This window comes from Ursus maritimus, unplaced genomic scaffold (assembly GCF_017311325.1).
Source record: "Ursus maritimus isolate PB19 unplaced genomic scaffold, ASM1731132v1 scaffold_8, whole genome shotgun sequence".
In the NCBI taxonomy this organism is placed as follows: Eukaryota; Metazoa; Chordata; class Mammalia; order Carnivora; family Ursidae; genus Ursus; species Ursus maritimus.
The window spans coordinates 48,501,328-48,518,373 of NW_024426996.1; the positions used below are offsets into that span (position 1 = coordinate 48,501,328).

The 17,046-nt window shown below is 46.2% G+C and overlaps 1 protein-coding gene across 1 annotated transcript in view; it reads left to right on the forward strand.

Moving 5' to 3' along the window:
* Positions 1-449: 449 nt before the first annotated feature.
* BEND4 (BEN domain containing 4) overlaps positions 450-17,046 on the forward strand; it is a 28,963-nt gene continuing 12,366 nt past the window's right edge. The window contains exons 1-2 of the mRNA XM_040624842.1: positions 450-954; positions 8,304-8,870. Coding sequence (XP_040480776.1) covers positions 450-954; positions 8,304-8,870 — 1,072 coding nt within the window. The remainder of the gene's footprint in view (positions 955-8,303; positions 8,871-17,046) is intronic.

A 17,046-nucleotide genomic window follows, 5' to 3' on the forward strand; every position in this document is an offset into this window, starting at 1 on the left:
CCTGGGGCTCCAAAGTCTCGCGCTGGCCGGGACCTCGCCCTGTTTACCCGCGCGCCCTCGGGATCCGGCTTTTCCCTTCCCTCCCCCCGTCGGAGGCGCACACCCGGCGCGCGGACCCCACGGGCGGCGGTGGCGCCAGGCCCCGCCCCCGCCCCCATTATCATTAGCAGATATTACCCTAAACACTTGCTCTTTACCTCCTTTCTCCCTCCAGGCATTGGCGAGGCGGCCTGTCAATCAGCGTTCGGGCGGCAGCCCCCCGCGCGGGGGCTCAGCGATGCCAGCCTCAGCGACAGGCGGCAGTGGCGGCGGCGGCCCAGGCACAGGCACACACCCTCCCACACGCGCGCACTCGGGCAGAGCCGGCGGGCGGGAGGCGGAGGCACCCTCGGAGCCCGGCGCCCGGCGGGGAGGGGGCGTGCGACCGGAGACCGGCCCCGAGGCGCAGGATGGAGGAGGAGATGCAGCCGGCGGAGGAGGGGCCCAGCGTCCCCAAAATCTACAAGCAGCGCAGCCCCTACAGCGTCCTCAAGACGTTCCCCGGCAAGAGACCGGCGCTGGCCAAGCGCTACGACAGACCCACCCTGGTGGAGCTGCCGCACGTCCGGCCGCCGCCGCCGCCCCCGCCGCCCTTCGCGCCGCACGCCGCGGTCTCCATCAGCAGCAGCGAGCCGCCGCCGCCGCAGCAGCAGCAGCAGTTCCAGGCGCAGAGCTCCTACCCCCCCGGGCCCGGCCGGGCCGCCGCCGCCGCCGCCTCCGCCTCGTCGTCGTCTCCATCCTGCACGCCCGCCGCGTCCCAGGGCCACCTGAGGACTCCGGCGCCGCCGGCGGCGTCCCCCGCCGCCTCCTCATCCTCGTCCTTCGCCGCCGTCGTCAGGTATGGCCCGGGCCCGGCGGCCACCGCGGGCAGCAGCAGCGCGGGCAGCGACGGCGCCAGCCTGGAGCTCAGTGCAGGTACCAACTCCTGGGCGCAACTTTCCTTCCCGCCCGGCCGCGGGGAGGGGTGGGGGCTCGGGAACCAGAAGCTGGGCATGGCGGACACCCTTTCGCGCGCCGGGCCTGGCGGGAGGGGCGCGAGGGGAGAGGGGCGAGTGCAGTCCCGGCTGAGAGAGAGTCGGGGCGTCGGAGCGCAACCCTGAGGCCTCCACGCACGGGCAGCAACTTCTAGAGGATTCCCCGCCGCCGCCGCGTGCGGAGCTTCCGACGGCGCGCGCGCCTCCTAACAGGTGGCTCCGCGCTCGGATCCGGCGTGGCGCCCAGGAAGTGGGGCGGCGGCGGGCGGCGGCCGGCATCTTTCGGCCGAGGGGTCTGGGAGGCAGCCTCGGCGCCGAGGTCGCGCGCCGGACACCCCAGGGTGGCGGCCGCTGCCGCTCAGGGAGAGGCTAGCGCGGCTCTGGCGGCGCTCGGGGACGCCCTCCCTTTACCCTCGGCTGCTGCACTTTTTCCTTCCACTTCTTCCTTTCTCTCTCTTTCTTCGCTTGTTTTTCCTTCTTTCTCTTCTTCCTTACTTTCCGATCCTCTTTTTCCCCCACCTCTTTGATGCATTCTTACTCTGTCGCGGTCCACTCGGCTGGCTCTTGGGCTCTCTTTTCTTTTTCTGTGCGCTTGTGTTTCTCGTGCGCGCGCTGTCTCTGCTCTCTCTGCCCCTTTTTCCCCATCCACCCCAGAGTCCCAACCCGTGGGTGTAAGACAGCGGATTCCTCTGCACCAGCCAGGCGGGTGGACCTGGCGCTTGCCCCTGCGGCGCACTTTAGGGAGAGGGACGTCCTTCCCCTCCCCCCAACCCAGGGACACCCCTCCCCCGGGCGCTCGGGGCCCGCCGCCCGCGCCCCCGGCCGGGAGGGATGGGGCTGCACTGCGGGGTAGCGAGCCTCCCGAGCCTCTGGGCCCCAGACCTGAAGAAATGCTTGGTGGGAAGCACCCACCCCAGGGAACGAGGCTCCTCGCCGCCGGGAGCCTGCAGGAGGCCCCCTGGGAAAAGCCAGCTTTCCTTCGGGTTAGGCTCCGGGGAGGTGGGGTGGTGGAAAGGCCACAGCCCGAGGCCTGCGCCCAAGGGCACTCTGCGCTCCCTCAGGGCGCGGAGCCGCGTTTATCTCGCTTCTGAGAACTAAAAGTTCCTGCTCAAGCCTTTTATGGCATTTTAGAGCCCCCCCAAATGTGCATCAGTGGATCCAAGGCTTTTGTCCTAATGAAAATATGAGCATTGTCTGTAAATGAGTTATAGATGCCTGTGTTAATGTTATGTTGTTTGTCAATATTTTGACGCAGGAAGGATTGGTTTTGAGAAAGAAAATCTAATTACAGGTAATAGTGAAGACTTGTTTTGTCATATCTCTCACTGATTTGGAGATGTTTGAGGGCTTTGAGTGGGGTTCGTATGTAGGTATTCTTATTGTTTGTGGGGTGGCCTTTTTTTTGTTTTGTTTTTCCAGTTGCTTTTAAGCCGATATTCTGTTGTGTTTTTATATTCATTGTTAGGTTACTCACTCACTTCCATTTTGTCCATTATTTTTCTTCTGTGTTCTCCCTTTCTTAGTAAGGTTTGTGTTCTTTCTCTCTGGATGTGGAGTCTTATTTTCTTCTAATTCATGCCCATGTTTATTCTCTTGTTCTGCTTTATCTTTGTTTTATATGTTGTTTCTTCCCGGTTTGGGTTCTTTTCCCATTTTCTGTTTTGCCGACCCCTTTGCAGAACCTTAGTTCCACCATGTTCACTGGGGGTTCCCCCCCTTTTTATCTGCCTGTTCAGTCTTTCATCTCATCTTGCTTCCTCCTTTCAGTCTTTGCTGTCTTTCAACCTTTTACTTCCTTTTGTACACTATAAATCTGCCCCCTCATTTCCATTATCATCCATAGTTTTAACCTTGCTTTTCCTGCATTGTTTCTTTTTTCTACACCAGCCACTTGCTGTCCTTTCCATGCACCCTCCTACTCTGTCAGTGTCCTTGCTGTCTTTCGTTCACAAGGAGTTTGTGTGGTTTTTCCTTTTCACCTTGTTCTAAATGTTCTCTTTCAGTGTTTCTTCTTAATTTTGTCTCTGTCCCCAGGTGGAAATCACAACATCATTGCATCTGAAAGAGTGAAAGGGGGCTTTGTTTGATGCCCTCTCAAACTCCCTATATTTTTTATTTCCTTTTATTCTCAAGGTGCTGTTGCTCCCTTTTTTTCCTTTAAGGTCATAGAGAGGTAAGCTTGATAGCACCAAGGACAGGATGCCATGTGCTTGTTGGAAAGACGGGAATTGGATGATAAGTTTCTTCCATGCAGTGAGGAAAATGGTCTGGCAGCAAAAAATAAAAGAAGAAAAAAAAAGGCCATAGTACTAGACCTCATGAATTGTGGTCATAATATTAATCATTGATGGACAAAGCCATCTCTTAACAGGCACAGAGATGTGAGTGGCCATCAGAGGGACAGTCACCTGAAGTGCTGATTGGCTCTTTGAGGAACAGTGGTTCCACTTTGAACCAATGAGCATGTGTGCACAGACAGACACCATTTAAGCATATTGGGGAGGGAGCTGGGGAGGTGGTAAGTTGCTTGTTGCACCCTCACAAAAGTGTTATTGCAGCCTTTCCAGCTTGCTAGTAAACGGAAAGTAGTCAAGACAGCCATGTGATGAATCGAGTCAAGGATAGAAGAGATATAACTGAGTGTCCAGAGTAAATGCAATGAAAAGATGAAAAGGTTGAAGTGAATCTTATTTGCCATTAAGAGCCATAAACCATGGAGAGGAGAAATATGTGATTAAAAATAGATTTTTCAGCATTCTTATAAAATCTCATGAAGAGTATAATTTTCCTTAAAAGGGGTAATATACCATGGTTTTAAAAGCGTATTTTTCCTCTGTGGGAGGCTTAGAGTTAAAACCCACGTAGATCTTGATATGCAGCCTAAATTTGGCATCAGGAAATGGGAAATTGCATCTTTAAGCAGAGTACAATCAAAAATGAATTACAATAAATCCTATATAATTGCATAGGTCATTCTCTTTAATGAGATTTTATTAACCTGACTGTCAAGCTTTTGAGTCAGGCAGATATTTTATCTTCTTCAACTGATAAAAGTGTCAGCTATAAACCACCATATAAATATTCATAAATCTACACATCTGTGGCAGCCTATCAGCATCATTCTTTTGGACATTAAAAGCATTCTAATTACTTTCTGTCTAGCAGAGCTGAAATGCTGCCTGTTATAGTATGTGCTTGGCAGGCATGATTGCTTTTGTTTGCCATCACAAATAGCAGCGTCCTATTTTATATACCGATGGTCCAGAAAATATTCAGGGATTGACTGAGCAGGATGAATATTAGGAAGCACCATCTGGTTTTGATAGCACCGAGTATATTAACTCATCTGTTAATTTTTGACACATCATTGATTTATTTATTTAGAAAAATTGCATCCTGTTTTGCTGTGTTGATGTTTGCCATTATGAAAAAAAATTGGATGGCATTTTTTTTAAAAGACATAGTTCATTGATTTAAGACAAGGGTGACGCTCCCAAAGATGCTTTCATTTTCTAACTTCTATTTTCTATGCCGTGAAGTCCTCTCTTAAGAAGAAGTTGTATTAATGTTTTAAGGAAATGATCTATTTTGAACTGGCTGGAAATCCTTCTGGTAGATATAACGTATGGATACATGATAGTAGATCACAAAAAAATTTTTTCTGCTTCTGCATTTTTAATATTAATATATTTCACCCTTCACTGGGCTAAAATCAAAAGGTTACCACTAATCTCGGTGACTGTGATCTCCTTCATAGTAACAGAATACTCTTGGGTATATGCTGTGATGGGCAAATTCCATTCAAGGCTTTACTTACAAAGAAGGACATTAAAGTAAAGCGCCTGTGTTTGATTGCTGAGTTCCCATCCCTCTTCTTATTCACTTATCAGATTTGGGATGGATTAAACCACTTAAATTTAGAAGAATTTCTAGAAATGAATTTTTTAATTAAAAAAACAATCACGGGTTCAGATTTTGGAATCAGACTAGGCACAATTTGCAACACGATATTATCCCAACAGATTGCACAGTAGGGCAAAATAAATTACAAGTGGTCACTTTACAATGCTTCATGATTGTGATTTATTAACATTTTGCGGTGTTTAATTTTAGAGAAGTTAGGAACGAAGTAGGTAGTTTTAAAGCCCCTTGGTAAACTGTTGACTTTGTACTTCCTCCTATTGCTTGAGGAGAGCATTCTGTAACTAGGGGGAAAAAACAGTTTTAAAAAAATTCAAAATACATGTTCACACTTTGCTCAATTAAGAATCATGGGTCAGTGACCATTCAATTGTGTTCATATGAAAACAGAACTTTTCTCCATTTCTTAGCGATAATGGGCATTGCACAGTACTTGCATTTCTAATTATATTCTGTCTGGAAAGCTAAAGTATTGCTGGCTGCAATATGTAGTAAGTAGAAAGATGTGCTGTTTTCTGCCAAGTGTAATAGTAATATTTTTCATCATAGTCTTCCATGTATTGATGTTAAAACACTATTTAAATGTTTTAAGGTACCAAAAAGAGGGGAAATTCAACTTTAAGGTTTATGGTTGCTATTTTTGCATCTGTCAGTTCTTAGAACATATTCAGAATGAAGCATTTTTAAAAACTGAAGGCAAGAACTGTTTTATGGTTGTAGCTATTCTCTGATATTCTGAGAGTACTTTAATACATTATCTTCATAATGTAGTGTATTACATAATGATTTTTTTCTCATCATGTTACAAGTTTATCCTTCAATTAAGAAAACAAATCATGCTTGTCCCTAAGTCAGTTTTTTTCCTTAAAATCTATACCCTAATGTGATTTATCAATATGATGAAAGCTCCTGAGTGTGCTTTAGGACATTGAACAAATATATTCGAGCAACTCTTTATAGGCACTTCTGTTTTAGCCTTTCTTTTCATATTTTGTTCCTTTCATCAAGGTTATGTTAAAGGTGTACAGGATGTAAATCAATTGGGACTGTGCTGATTAAAATGCAAACAGTAAATACAACTTCAGGTCTAGAATGGGATTATAGGATTAAAATGAATGAAAACTGCTAGTGTGCTAGAATTGAAAATTCTCAATCAATATCATCCTTTGATTTTACTAATAAAAGAACAAAACCCAGAAGTGAAAGTGACAATGCAACATCTTAAGTCTTCCCACTTATATGGTTCAACTGTTTACTTTGTTTATTTGGTTTGGGTCAATGTAAAGAAATAATACCCAAATATCTGAGGTCTTTCCCCATTACGTTTTGTTTTAAATCATGGGCCCCATTCTTCCCTTCCACCTGGCAGGGGGCAGAGGCATCAATTCCAGTGTTTTGGTATAAAAAGTTACTTCCCATATCCACATCCCTTTCTCTCCCAGATAGCAAGTGGACTTTACCCTGGCTGCTGCTTCAGCGCGGTACCCAGCCCATCAGTCAATTTTAGCCTGAAACTATACCCGACATCTGGTTCTTTCTTCAGGAATCAAAAATCATTGTGTAAAAAACAGGCCTGTGCCTAATACTTGTGGAATTTAGGACAAGAGTACAAATGCAGGCCTACATACCATATATCTAAATAATTAACAATCTGTTAAATAAAATATGTTCCATTCACCTACCCTGATAAATACACCTTCTTAATGACCAGATTTGACTTTGGAGTTTTCAGCCAGCCCATGGCCTTCTCTCCCCACCCCCAGCTTCATCTTCCACTAGGAGGAACCTCACATACACAGGAATGGATGCCCCAGTCCAAACTTCCAGGCTCTGGCACCATGGTCTGTCTTTGGGAGAATGGCTCAGGGAAGAGTCCAACACAGGCCCTCGAAGCAGTTTGAGTAAGGAATTCCTGGATCTTGGGTACCTCACCATGGGGAGTGGGTGGGATGGAGGAGGATGGTTAGGGCAGGGGCCCTCCTGCCTGTGTCTAAGGGTAGTATTGTTCCTAAGAGCGGGAAAGCATTATGCCAGGAAGAAAATCGTCCTGTGCGCTCGCAGCCTGCCCAGAGTGCTCTTGCCACTCCAGCCAAGGAAATATGAAATGCTCTAAGATCTATTTATTTACAAGAGGCCCTGCCTGTTATATTCCGTAAATATCTTGTCCCCATAGAAGCCCTCAGGCATCTCACCATTTTTTATTTTTAAAGTTTATCCCCCCCCCCCTAAAAAATAGAGCTGATCAACATGTTCAAAGACAGCAGGTAGCTACATTTCTATCACAAATAGTTACTGGCATCTAAAATCCACAGTATTTTGTTTGTGGCCGTTATTCTGGGTAGGGAGAGAGGAAGGGAGAGGCATCCACCACCTCTTTGTAAGCCTGTATTTATAAATAGTCTGTTCTGGGTGGTGGTCAGGAAAGAAGAGAATGTACCTTGTGACATTTGCATTTAGGGTGAATTTTCAAGACCCTTAGACTGACAACATGAAAATATGTTTTCACAATTTGAGGGGTTTTTGTTTTTCTAAACTGATTGCTTTCCGTTGGTTTTTACTTTTCATTGATTGACAATTAATATGCTTTCGAATCCGTTTCTGTGAACTAACCACCGCTCTTGACACATGCCATTTTAAGAGACTTGGCAATCTAATGGAAGAGGCTCTAAGAAGAGGCACTACTGCTTTTCACATGATACTTATATAGATTGGCCTAAACATTGGCCTTGACAAGAAATCCAAGTTCACAGATAATGAAAAGAAAGCATAGTGAACACAGATGTCGGATAACACAGTTTTGCTTTCGGGCTCATCATCATGTGCCTTATAGGCCGCTCTTTGTTTTACCTTAGATGTCTAGTGAGCTCTTCAAAAGGACTTATCTTTCTTCTCCAGTTTGCATCTGGGAGCAACGTACTCTCGGCAGGGATTGTATCAGCTGATTAATAGCAAGGGCATGAAGGCACTCCAGAAATAGAAGTAATGATTGCTGTAAGCCCTCCTATCAATGAGGAATTGAGTCTGCAGTGGCTGGCTCGATTCATTAGAGTAAGGATATTAATGAAGCCAAAGGTGTGAGTTCAGACCTGTGCAGGCCAGTTAATGCCACAGCGAGGGAAATTTCTATACGGTGCCCAAAGTCACAGTCCAGACATTTCCCAGAGTGAGGGGGTGGGGGCAAGTCTGCAGGCACCCCTCTGGTCACAGAATGACAGGAAGCTAATGCATCCTACCCTGTCACCTCAGTTTGGGATGGAGAGTAGAAATACATATTTTTAACATTTTTGAATGTTAAGCTCAACATTGAGGACCTCACTTATCCCTTGTCTTTGGCTATCCGTCTCTGATGTGTCTTTTCATGTGTTTCAGAGAGTCGAATGATCTTGGATGCCTTTGCCCAGCAATGCAGTCGAGTTCTTAGTCTCTTAAATTGTGGAGGAAAGCTTCTGGACTCCAACCATTCCCAATCCATGATTTCTTGCGTAAAGCAGGAAGGCTCGAGTTATACTGAAAGACAAGAGCAGTGTCCCATTGGGAAAGGGGTCCACAGTCAGACCTCAGATAACGTAGACATAGACATGCAATATATGCAAAGGAAACAACAGACTTCTGCCTTTCTGAGGGTTTTCACTGACTCCCTACAAAATTACCTGCTCTCGGGGAGCTTCCCGACTCCAAACACCTCATCGGTCAGTGAGTACGGCCACCTGGCCGACGTGGATCCTCTGTCAGCCTCCCCCGTGCATACGCTAGGTGGCTGGACCTCCCCGGCGACCTCCGAATCCCACGGGCACCCATCCTCTTCTACACTGCCGGAGGAGGAGGAGGAGGAGGAAGAGGAAGGCTACTGTCCGAGATGCCAAGAGCTGGAGCAGGAGGTTATTTCGCTGCAACAAGAAAATGAAGAGCTCCGGCGGAAATTAGAGAGCATCCCAGGTACCGTGCCGTTTTCCTTGCAAGCCACCTGCAGATCCTTCCTTTCCGTTGTCTCAGCTCTGTGTGTGTGTACGAATGCATGTGTGTGGATGTATCTATTCTTCCGTTTGGGCCAACAAGGGAGAAAGGTTGGGGAAAATAGGCATGCCCACAGGGTGGCCTTCTCCTTCCAGTGCCAAACAGAAATTTCAGGATGAACTACTAGCCTTGTCCTGTCTATGTTTAAGTCGGGTATAGACCTAAAGATCACCGTCCTGTATATGTCTATCCATATAAAAGTGATTCCAGACTTCGGTGAAGATTGCAGTAGGCCCAGCGCCATGAGCCTGAGTTTTTGTCAAAAAGCGGCCCTCTTTTTTAAAAGTGGCTTTTGTATTTTTAAAGACTTCACTCTATGTGTTTTATTAGTAAGAGAGTAAGGTGGAATGATGCTTTCAGAGGGGGGATGTGAGTAGTACTGAACAAGTGGTCTCTTCTGTTCCGTTAATTTCTTGCCATTCTTAAGTTTCAATGGGCATAGTCTCTCTTTAGCATGCAGGCTCCCCCTTAAAGTTAATAAGCAACTGTAAACTGAAAGGAATAGATCAAAGACAGACCAGTAATTAAGCTGATCCCAAACTATTTGTGCCCCCTGGCAAAGCAGGCATTTCCTGCCTCTTAGAGACACTAGATTTGTGGAGTAGTAAAGTCATTTTTATGGCAAGATCTTCTTTGGGTTGCAAAGCCATTTTTTTACTATTTAAAAAGGTACCGATTTTGCTTATATCTTTGAATTCACTCCTGCATGTCTGTGACTTATAAAAGATAGTAAGATCAATAGCTAGAACAGTATCTTCAAACCCTTTTAAATGCAGCCCATTGATACAAATTTTTGAGCATGTATCCAATGTACACAATTATTGGTTAATTACATGCATGTCCTACTATACTAATATGTTCAAAATAAATATATAACACATTCAAATTTTTTAAGACAGATACAGAAATAAAAAGTTCATTCTTTTCCTAACTCCGTGTCTTTTGAAACACCCAATTTGGCAGCTGACTTTTTTAAAAAGAAGGAAATATTGAAGAATACTACCCACTTGTTTGTTAGCTCACATACGAAACAAAAACAAAAGCAAGTGTTAAGAATTGCCAAATCAGAAATTTATTTTCCTTCCGTCCTTTCATTTAAAAGCATTCGCCAAATAGACCTGAGGTTTGGTTCCCACTATGTTGGAATTAGATTTAGTGAAGTTGTGTTGTGGGGAAGAAGCAAGAGGTGAAGTAAATCCTTTCTCTCCCTTTGCAGTTGAGCTGTGGGGTTAAAGGTCGTGGTGTCTTCCCAAGCCAGGCAGGCAGCCAGTGCAGAAGACAGAACTCAGTGCAGCGGAACCAGAGCTCTACTGGGTTCTCCTAAGTCTGAGAGAGGGCTGCAGCTAACACGCTGTGGGATTTTACAGCTTTCACAGTTCCATAAATTATGGTTGATTAACTTGGAGTTTCATCCCCAAAGGAGTATTTTCCATCTTGCTCCCCATCCTCCTCTTTCCCTGGGGGAGAAAATAGTGTCCTGGAGATGAGCGAATTTTAGATACTTATATCAGCCATTCAGAACTGTGGCTAAGAGTTTCAGAGTGCAAGGACAGGTAACACAAATGTCCAGAGTAGTATTGTCTAAGTCCCAGTCCTAAATGCTTGTCCTTGGCAAATACCAAATAAATTTGGGATTTAGTCCTCCTCCCATTTCCGAATCTGTACCAGGTGAAATGTCTGTGTCACGGATAACTCATCTCTGACCTGCCGCTAATCACCGTCTCTGTTTCCCAGAAAGACAAAAATGCTGCAATTTCTTGAACCTTCTAGATGGTCCAATATTGAATGATACTTGAAATTAGGCTGTGATCACCATTGTTAGGGTTAACAGTCCAGCCCTGTTGATAGCCACCTCCATGAACTTGAGTCAGAAGCCATTTTGCATGGAGAACCATGATTACTGTAAATAATCCATCCTGAAACCCAGCTATATAAACAAAAATCAATTTGTCCAGGCGCCTGGGTGGCTCAGTTGGTTAAGTGTCTGCCTTCGACTCAGGTCATGATCTCAAGGTCCCAGGGTCGAGCCCCATGTCTGGCTCCCTGCTCAGCAGGGAGTCTGCTTCCCCCTCTCTCTCTGCCCCTCGTGCATGCACTCTTCTTCTCTCTCTCCCTCAAATAAATAAAATCTTTATAAAAAGAAAAAAAAAGAAAAAATCAGTTTGTCAGTTATGAACAGAAAAAAATTAGTGTAAAATTCAAGAAAGATTAGCTTATTTAAGGGGTGCCTGGGCGGCTCCGTCAGTTAAGTGTGTAACTCTTCATTTCGGCTCAGGTCATGATCCCAGGGTTGTGAGATTGAGTCCCATGTCAGGCTCTATGCTGGACGTGGAGTCTGCTTGAGGTTCTCTCTCTCCCCCGTTCCTCCTCCCCTTCCCCGTGTGCACACACACTCACTCTCTAAAAAAAAAAAAAAAGTTAGCTTATTTGTGATGACTTAACACATGTACTCATTACATAGGGACGCTGTAGCGTTGGCCATCCAGTTGATCGTGTCACTTACAATGAAAACCTGAAGCAAAAGAAGGCATCACTGTCCCTTTGCCCACACCGCCCAAACTCCCTCTTTGGCTAAACAACAAACCAGATTATGGGTGATCACCTCAGTGTGATCTGCCTTCGGCTCAGGTCATGATTTCAGGGTCCTGGGATCAAGCCCCACATCGGGCTCCCTGCTCAGTGGGGAGCCTGCTTCTCCCTCTCCCTCTGCATCTCCCCTTGCTTGTGCGCTCACGCTCTCTCTTTTTCTCTCAGTCTGTCAAATAAAATCTTTAAAATAAATAAAATAAGCAGGCCACAGAAGGAAATATTTTGATCAGGAATATGAAAAGTTGAGACATTATTAAAAAGGAAATGTTGGGAGACATCTCACTGGAGAGGGTGTCAGGTTAGAGCTGGCACACTTGTTTAGAAGGCTTAGGGTCAGCACGAGGCGAGAGAACTCATAAGGGAGGTTGGATATAAAATACCATATGCCATCTAATTTAAGACCTCGTTGAATGCAAGACGCACCGATTCTATATTCCACTAAGAAAGAAGAAGACGACACTGCGAAACATAATTGCCCCTTAGAATTCCCTTTGTACAAGCAAATATGAAAAAATGTGGGTCTTAGAATCATGATATATGGTAATTTTAGAAAATACCTTCCAAAGTAAGATAATTATGACCTGTTAAAAATACCTTGAGACATTCCAAGTGCCAAATATACAGAAATATACTACTGACATTCTTAAAGGACTTTCTACTTTTTAAAAAGCACGTTTATAATTTCTCAATTTATCTTCATAACTCTGAACAAGTATTAATTTTCCCAGTTTATAGGCAAAGAGGTTGAAAACAGGACAGGCAAAGTCTGTGGCAGAGCTAGAATTATAATCCAAGCCTCTTGATTCTAGATCTAGTTTATTACCCCTTTTCACCCTCAAAATACAGTCGATTCTCACAATTCATTGTAGTTACCTTCTATAAAGTCACGGTCGACACTGAATCCCAAAGTGTCCCCCCAGGGGAAATACAGAGCTGGGCTTCTGAGGATCTCAGGTCACATTTTTATCAACCGGTCAATGCACATTTATGTATGGTTTTGTTTAGAGAGACCTTATTTAATATATAGTGTTGTTGGATTGACACTGACCTCGCAGCCAGCAGCGCTGTAACTCCTGCTGAAGGAAGCTTATCTAAGACCTGTTGTCTCGCTGAGGCTCGTCACGGCCTTCCTGCGTCTAGGAGCACTAGACAGCCCTTCCGTTCTGCGTTCAGGGTCCCCTTGAAACAGCGAAATCACCAAAACACAAAACTATGAAAACGTGGCCCATGGAAAGAACACCTGCTACAGCGCGAGGGCTGAAACAAGCAGGCGCGGCGTTCCCTTGTTCCACCTCAGCGGAGTGTGTGCTTCGGGCCGCTGGGATTTTCGGTGACCCGCAGAAGTCCGCAGGTGCCTGCCAGAGCCCCACACGCGTGGGCCTGACAGTCACAAATACACGGCAGCAAGTTGGCAAATTGGAAAACGTGGAATCTGCAAATAATGAGGATCGACTGCACTCATTCGAGGGTACAAACCAGAAAACTCACCTTGGATCGTGCGGCTCTGACCCTGTCAGCCCACAGGGGTCATTTCCTAAGGATTTTAAAAGATAGATCAGGAATGTCAAGTTTGTGGGTAACTAATTTTGCAACAGCTAAAAGCCCTTGGAGGGAAAGCGGTGTGGCCGCGCTGGGGCCCTCTCTCCAGCCCCGCTCACACACGCCCACAAGTGCCTGTGGGGAAATGTTCAGGGCGGCTTCGGATCCTCAGAAGCATAGGGACCACCTGTAGTGTGGGGGTTCTAAACAGGAGGAAGACCCGTGAATATATTCTGAGTAAGAACTTGGAGCAAATGATAGGAAGAGGAGTACAGGATCGAGTTCTTTTCACTAGAAATTGGTAGAAGTCCGCACAACTCTTGCTGTGGCCATGAGATCGAGGGAGGTAGGGCAACGTGTGGTGAAAGAGAATGGGTTTGGATTTCTGCTTCTGCTATTTGTGATTTTTGGCAAGTCACTTAACCATTCTGAGCCTCAGTTTCTTCTGACCTCAGTGAGGTTAATAATACTGTTGGAAGTACTAAGTTCACCAGGTAGCATCTGAGTGCCTCCCAGGTCGGCCAGTAAGTGCTCAATAAATAGCAACTTTAAGGAACAGAGAGAGGGAAACTGTCCTGCGCCTAGTAATACGGAATTCTTAAGTGGTGTTCTTAGATTGTAAGTAGTCTTACCGTGTAAAGAGGTCAGCACGCAGGTAGCCAGGTTAGCCAGCTCAGATCCAGCCGTAACGCTTAACAATGTCACATCAGCCTCCTTCTGGACTCCACCTCTCAGATGCCTGTCACTTTGGGTTCCTCCTCTCCACTGTTTTCATCCGGGCCTATCTCAGCAATGACGTTTGCAGTAGCCGCTCACCTCCTCCCAGACTCCAGCCTCCCCACTGAAAAGCCCCAGATCAGCCGCTGCTGAAAAGCCTCTAAAGGCCTCACGTGGTCTATGAATTCCAGCACTGATCATGACACATGGGGCCCTTCACTACCTGAATGTTTTCCTGTCCGTTTTTGGAGATCTGAATCCCAGTTTCCGCCATATACCAAGTGTTCCAGCCCCAGGTGACAGTCGGTGATGCCTGAGCAGCCTGACACTGGCTTCTGGTCTTCCCTTACCTGCTGTTCCTTCCAATTCAAGAACGTGTTCTCCTCTCCGCGCTTGAGAAACTCCTACTCATCCTTCAGTACCCAATTCAGGGGCCACTCGCCTCTGTAACAAATTCTTCCCCCAGTTCCCAGAATTAACCACTCTCCATTGCACATCATGCCTACTTCTGTGAAAGTCCGTATCAGGGGAGGTCTTTGTATATTCGTTTTTACTCTTTCCATCTCTCCCGGGTGTCCTGATATGAGGAGAGGCAGGCCATGTAAGCTCTTTGAGGACAGAGATGAAACCACCTTCATCTGTGTGTCCCAAATCCGAGCCCAGTGTCGGGTATGTTGGGGCATCTCCACGTGTCAGTGAAATTACACGGAGACAGGACATGGTCCTAATCACAAGCATGACCGTGCCTCTGTAAGGCTGAGTACTGCAAGCTCATCGTTTCTTTCTACTTATTTACAGTTCAGGAGCTTACACTTCACAGACACGATGTGAAAAGGACACTTATGGAGGATATAAGCTTGCAGATGGTATGGTCATCAGAGGACAGTAAATAATTTCAGTCTCCGTCTAAAATCATAGGTGGTGTATTTTGTGAGTCTTTAAGAACAATGATACAGCAAAGTAGATTCAATAATGCTAGAGAAACTCTGATCAAGATTTTAATGCTCTGCAGTGAAAATTAGGTACTCAAGACCCAAGCATCCCTAACGTGGGAAGAACACCGAATTGGAGCAGTTTTCCTGGGAAGAGCTTTACTTAATAGCTGCAACAACAGTCAGTTAAGTGACCTCCAAGGAGTTCACTAGGCTCCTAGTCGTAAAATAAGGCTTGCTTACACCGGGCAGTATTTACTGGGTGCTTTCTGCTCTACAGGCGTTGTTTCAGTCCTCACAGTGAGTGTAATGCAGCAGGTAATTACCCCCCATTTTGCAGATGAGGTAACAGAGGCTAAGAGAGTTGAGTAACTTCCCAGAACCACAGAGTTCCTAGAGCCAGAGAAGTACATGGGGGAGAAAAAAGCACCCAGGAATTACTTTAGGACCCATTTCCACAACTTTTTGTCTTCTAGTTGATAACATATTAGACCCAGTCTGTGTGGATTTGGTGAACTTCACCCTGACCATGACGACATCCAGCCATCCAGGCGAGGGGCCCTGTTTGTTTTTGAGAGCAGTACCTTGGTCTAGAGTCTCAGATACGCAGTGGAGCATTTGTAACCGATTTCTCTCAGGCTTTACTGACACCAAAGATCTTACTAACTTTCTCACTCTACTCTTCCTAGGGTTCTCTGGTGCATTTTAAAATGCTATTACACGGGAGGGGGGGGTTATAATTACTGATAGGGTAGATACTGGGGACATTTGGGGTACCTTTATGTTCTCACTTCCCTTTAATAGAAGTTTTTACAGTGTTTGGTTCCTCGGGTACTGTCTCATTAAACCTGCTAGGTGTATCTGCCTTTCTTTGGCGGAATGCGTACATGGATAAATGAAACCCGCCCGGTGGGTCTGGGGTGGTAGCTTCTCCATCGGCAAGAGGGACTTGCTTGATATTTAGAATGCGCGTGAGGAGGCAATTGGATGTGGAGGCATCTGGGGCATAATTAGCTCCTCGAGGATCCCGCTGCTCTTTTGCTGGAAGCCCTGACCTCACTCTCTCTCCCTTGAAAGCCAGAGGACCAGTGTCTGCCCTGGCCTGCAGGAATCTTGCAGGAAGCACAGGCCCCTTGTTCCCTCTCTCCAGGGGCCCCGTGTGTTTACTAGGAAATCCCACAGCATGTCCACAGGACAGCAGGGCAAGAGAACAGGAGGTTTTCCGTGATTTTCTTCTCGGGGCCCAGAGCTTCTCCCAGAAGGCAGCATGGTGTGGCTGTGGGTCAGGGTACTATCTTTCCTTCCACTTTCTTCCCTCTTGAATAGATATAACTCTCTCTACTTTCCACACAGACTTTATTTTTTTTCTCCAAAAATGTTTCATTTGCCTCTACAGCTTCCCATGTATACATCTAGGCAACCCTCCGAAGAGCGCCAGTAGGGAGTGACGTTCCAAGTCTGTCCCCTCAGGGACATGCTCCAGCCCTGGGCCAGGTAGGGGCCTGGAGGCCTCTGCTTTGTGAGGGTCAGGGCAGGAGCGTGCCAGGGAAGGGCCAGGGAGGGGGTGACTCGGGGTCCCGTGCCACGCCCGGTGGCTGTTTCTGTTCTGTAACTCGCTAAATATGAGCTTTGTCTTGGCCTCCTGGCCATCATCCTTGTGCCCAGATATCAGCCTACAGGACCCACTTGCCCCTACAGCCAGTAAATGCATATGAAATTCCGTTGTCTTCCAACATCTGAATCAGCTGGCCTTGCTCATAGCTTAGCACTGCCGCCTAAATCCTGGGAGTGTAGAGAGTGGGAGAGCTGGCCTCCAGGCCTTCCCAGGGCTGTACCGACAACACTGAAGGTAATACAGAGCAAAGGAAGGCGAGGTGACAATTATGTCGATATTCTTCAGACAACTTTTAAATTGTTATTACACATGCCCACTGTAGAAATTTTTTAAAACTGGTTTTTACAAGGACTGTGGTAATAATAACTACCCTGATCCTACTGCTAAAATGTAATCGTTGTTTATTATTATTATTAACACTTTGGTCTATTTTTTTCCAATTTCTTTACATACGTAATTATTCATGACATGGTTGAGGTCGTGTTGAATATTCAGTTTTGTAAGCATTTTAATGCTTCATTTAAACATTTTTTTCATAAACATCTTTTTTTAAGATTTATTTATTTGAGAGAGAGTGTGTGCGCGCAAGCAGGGGCAGGGAGAGAGGGAGGGAGAGAATTCTCAAGCAGACTCCCTGCTGAGCACAGAGCCTGATGCGGGGCTCGATCTCTCAACCCTGAGATCATGACCTGAGCCGAAATCAAGA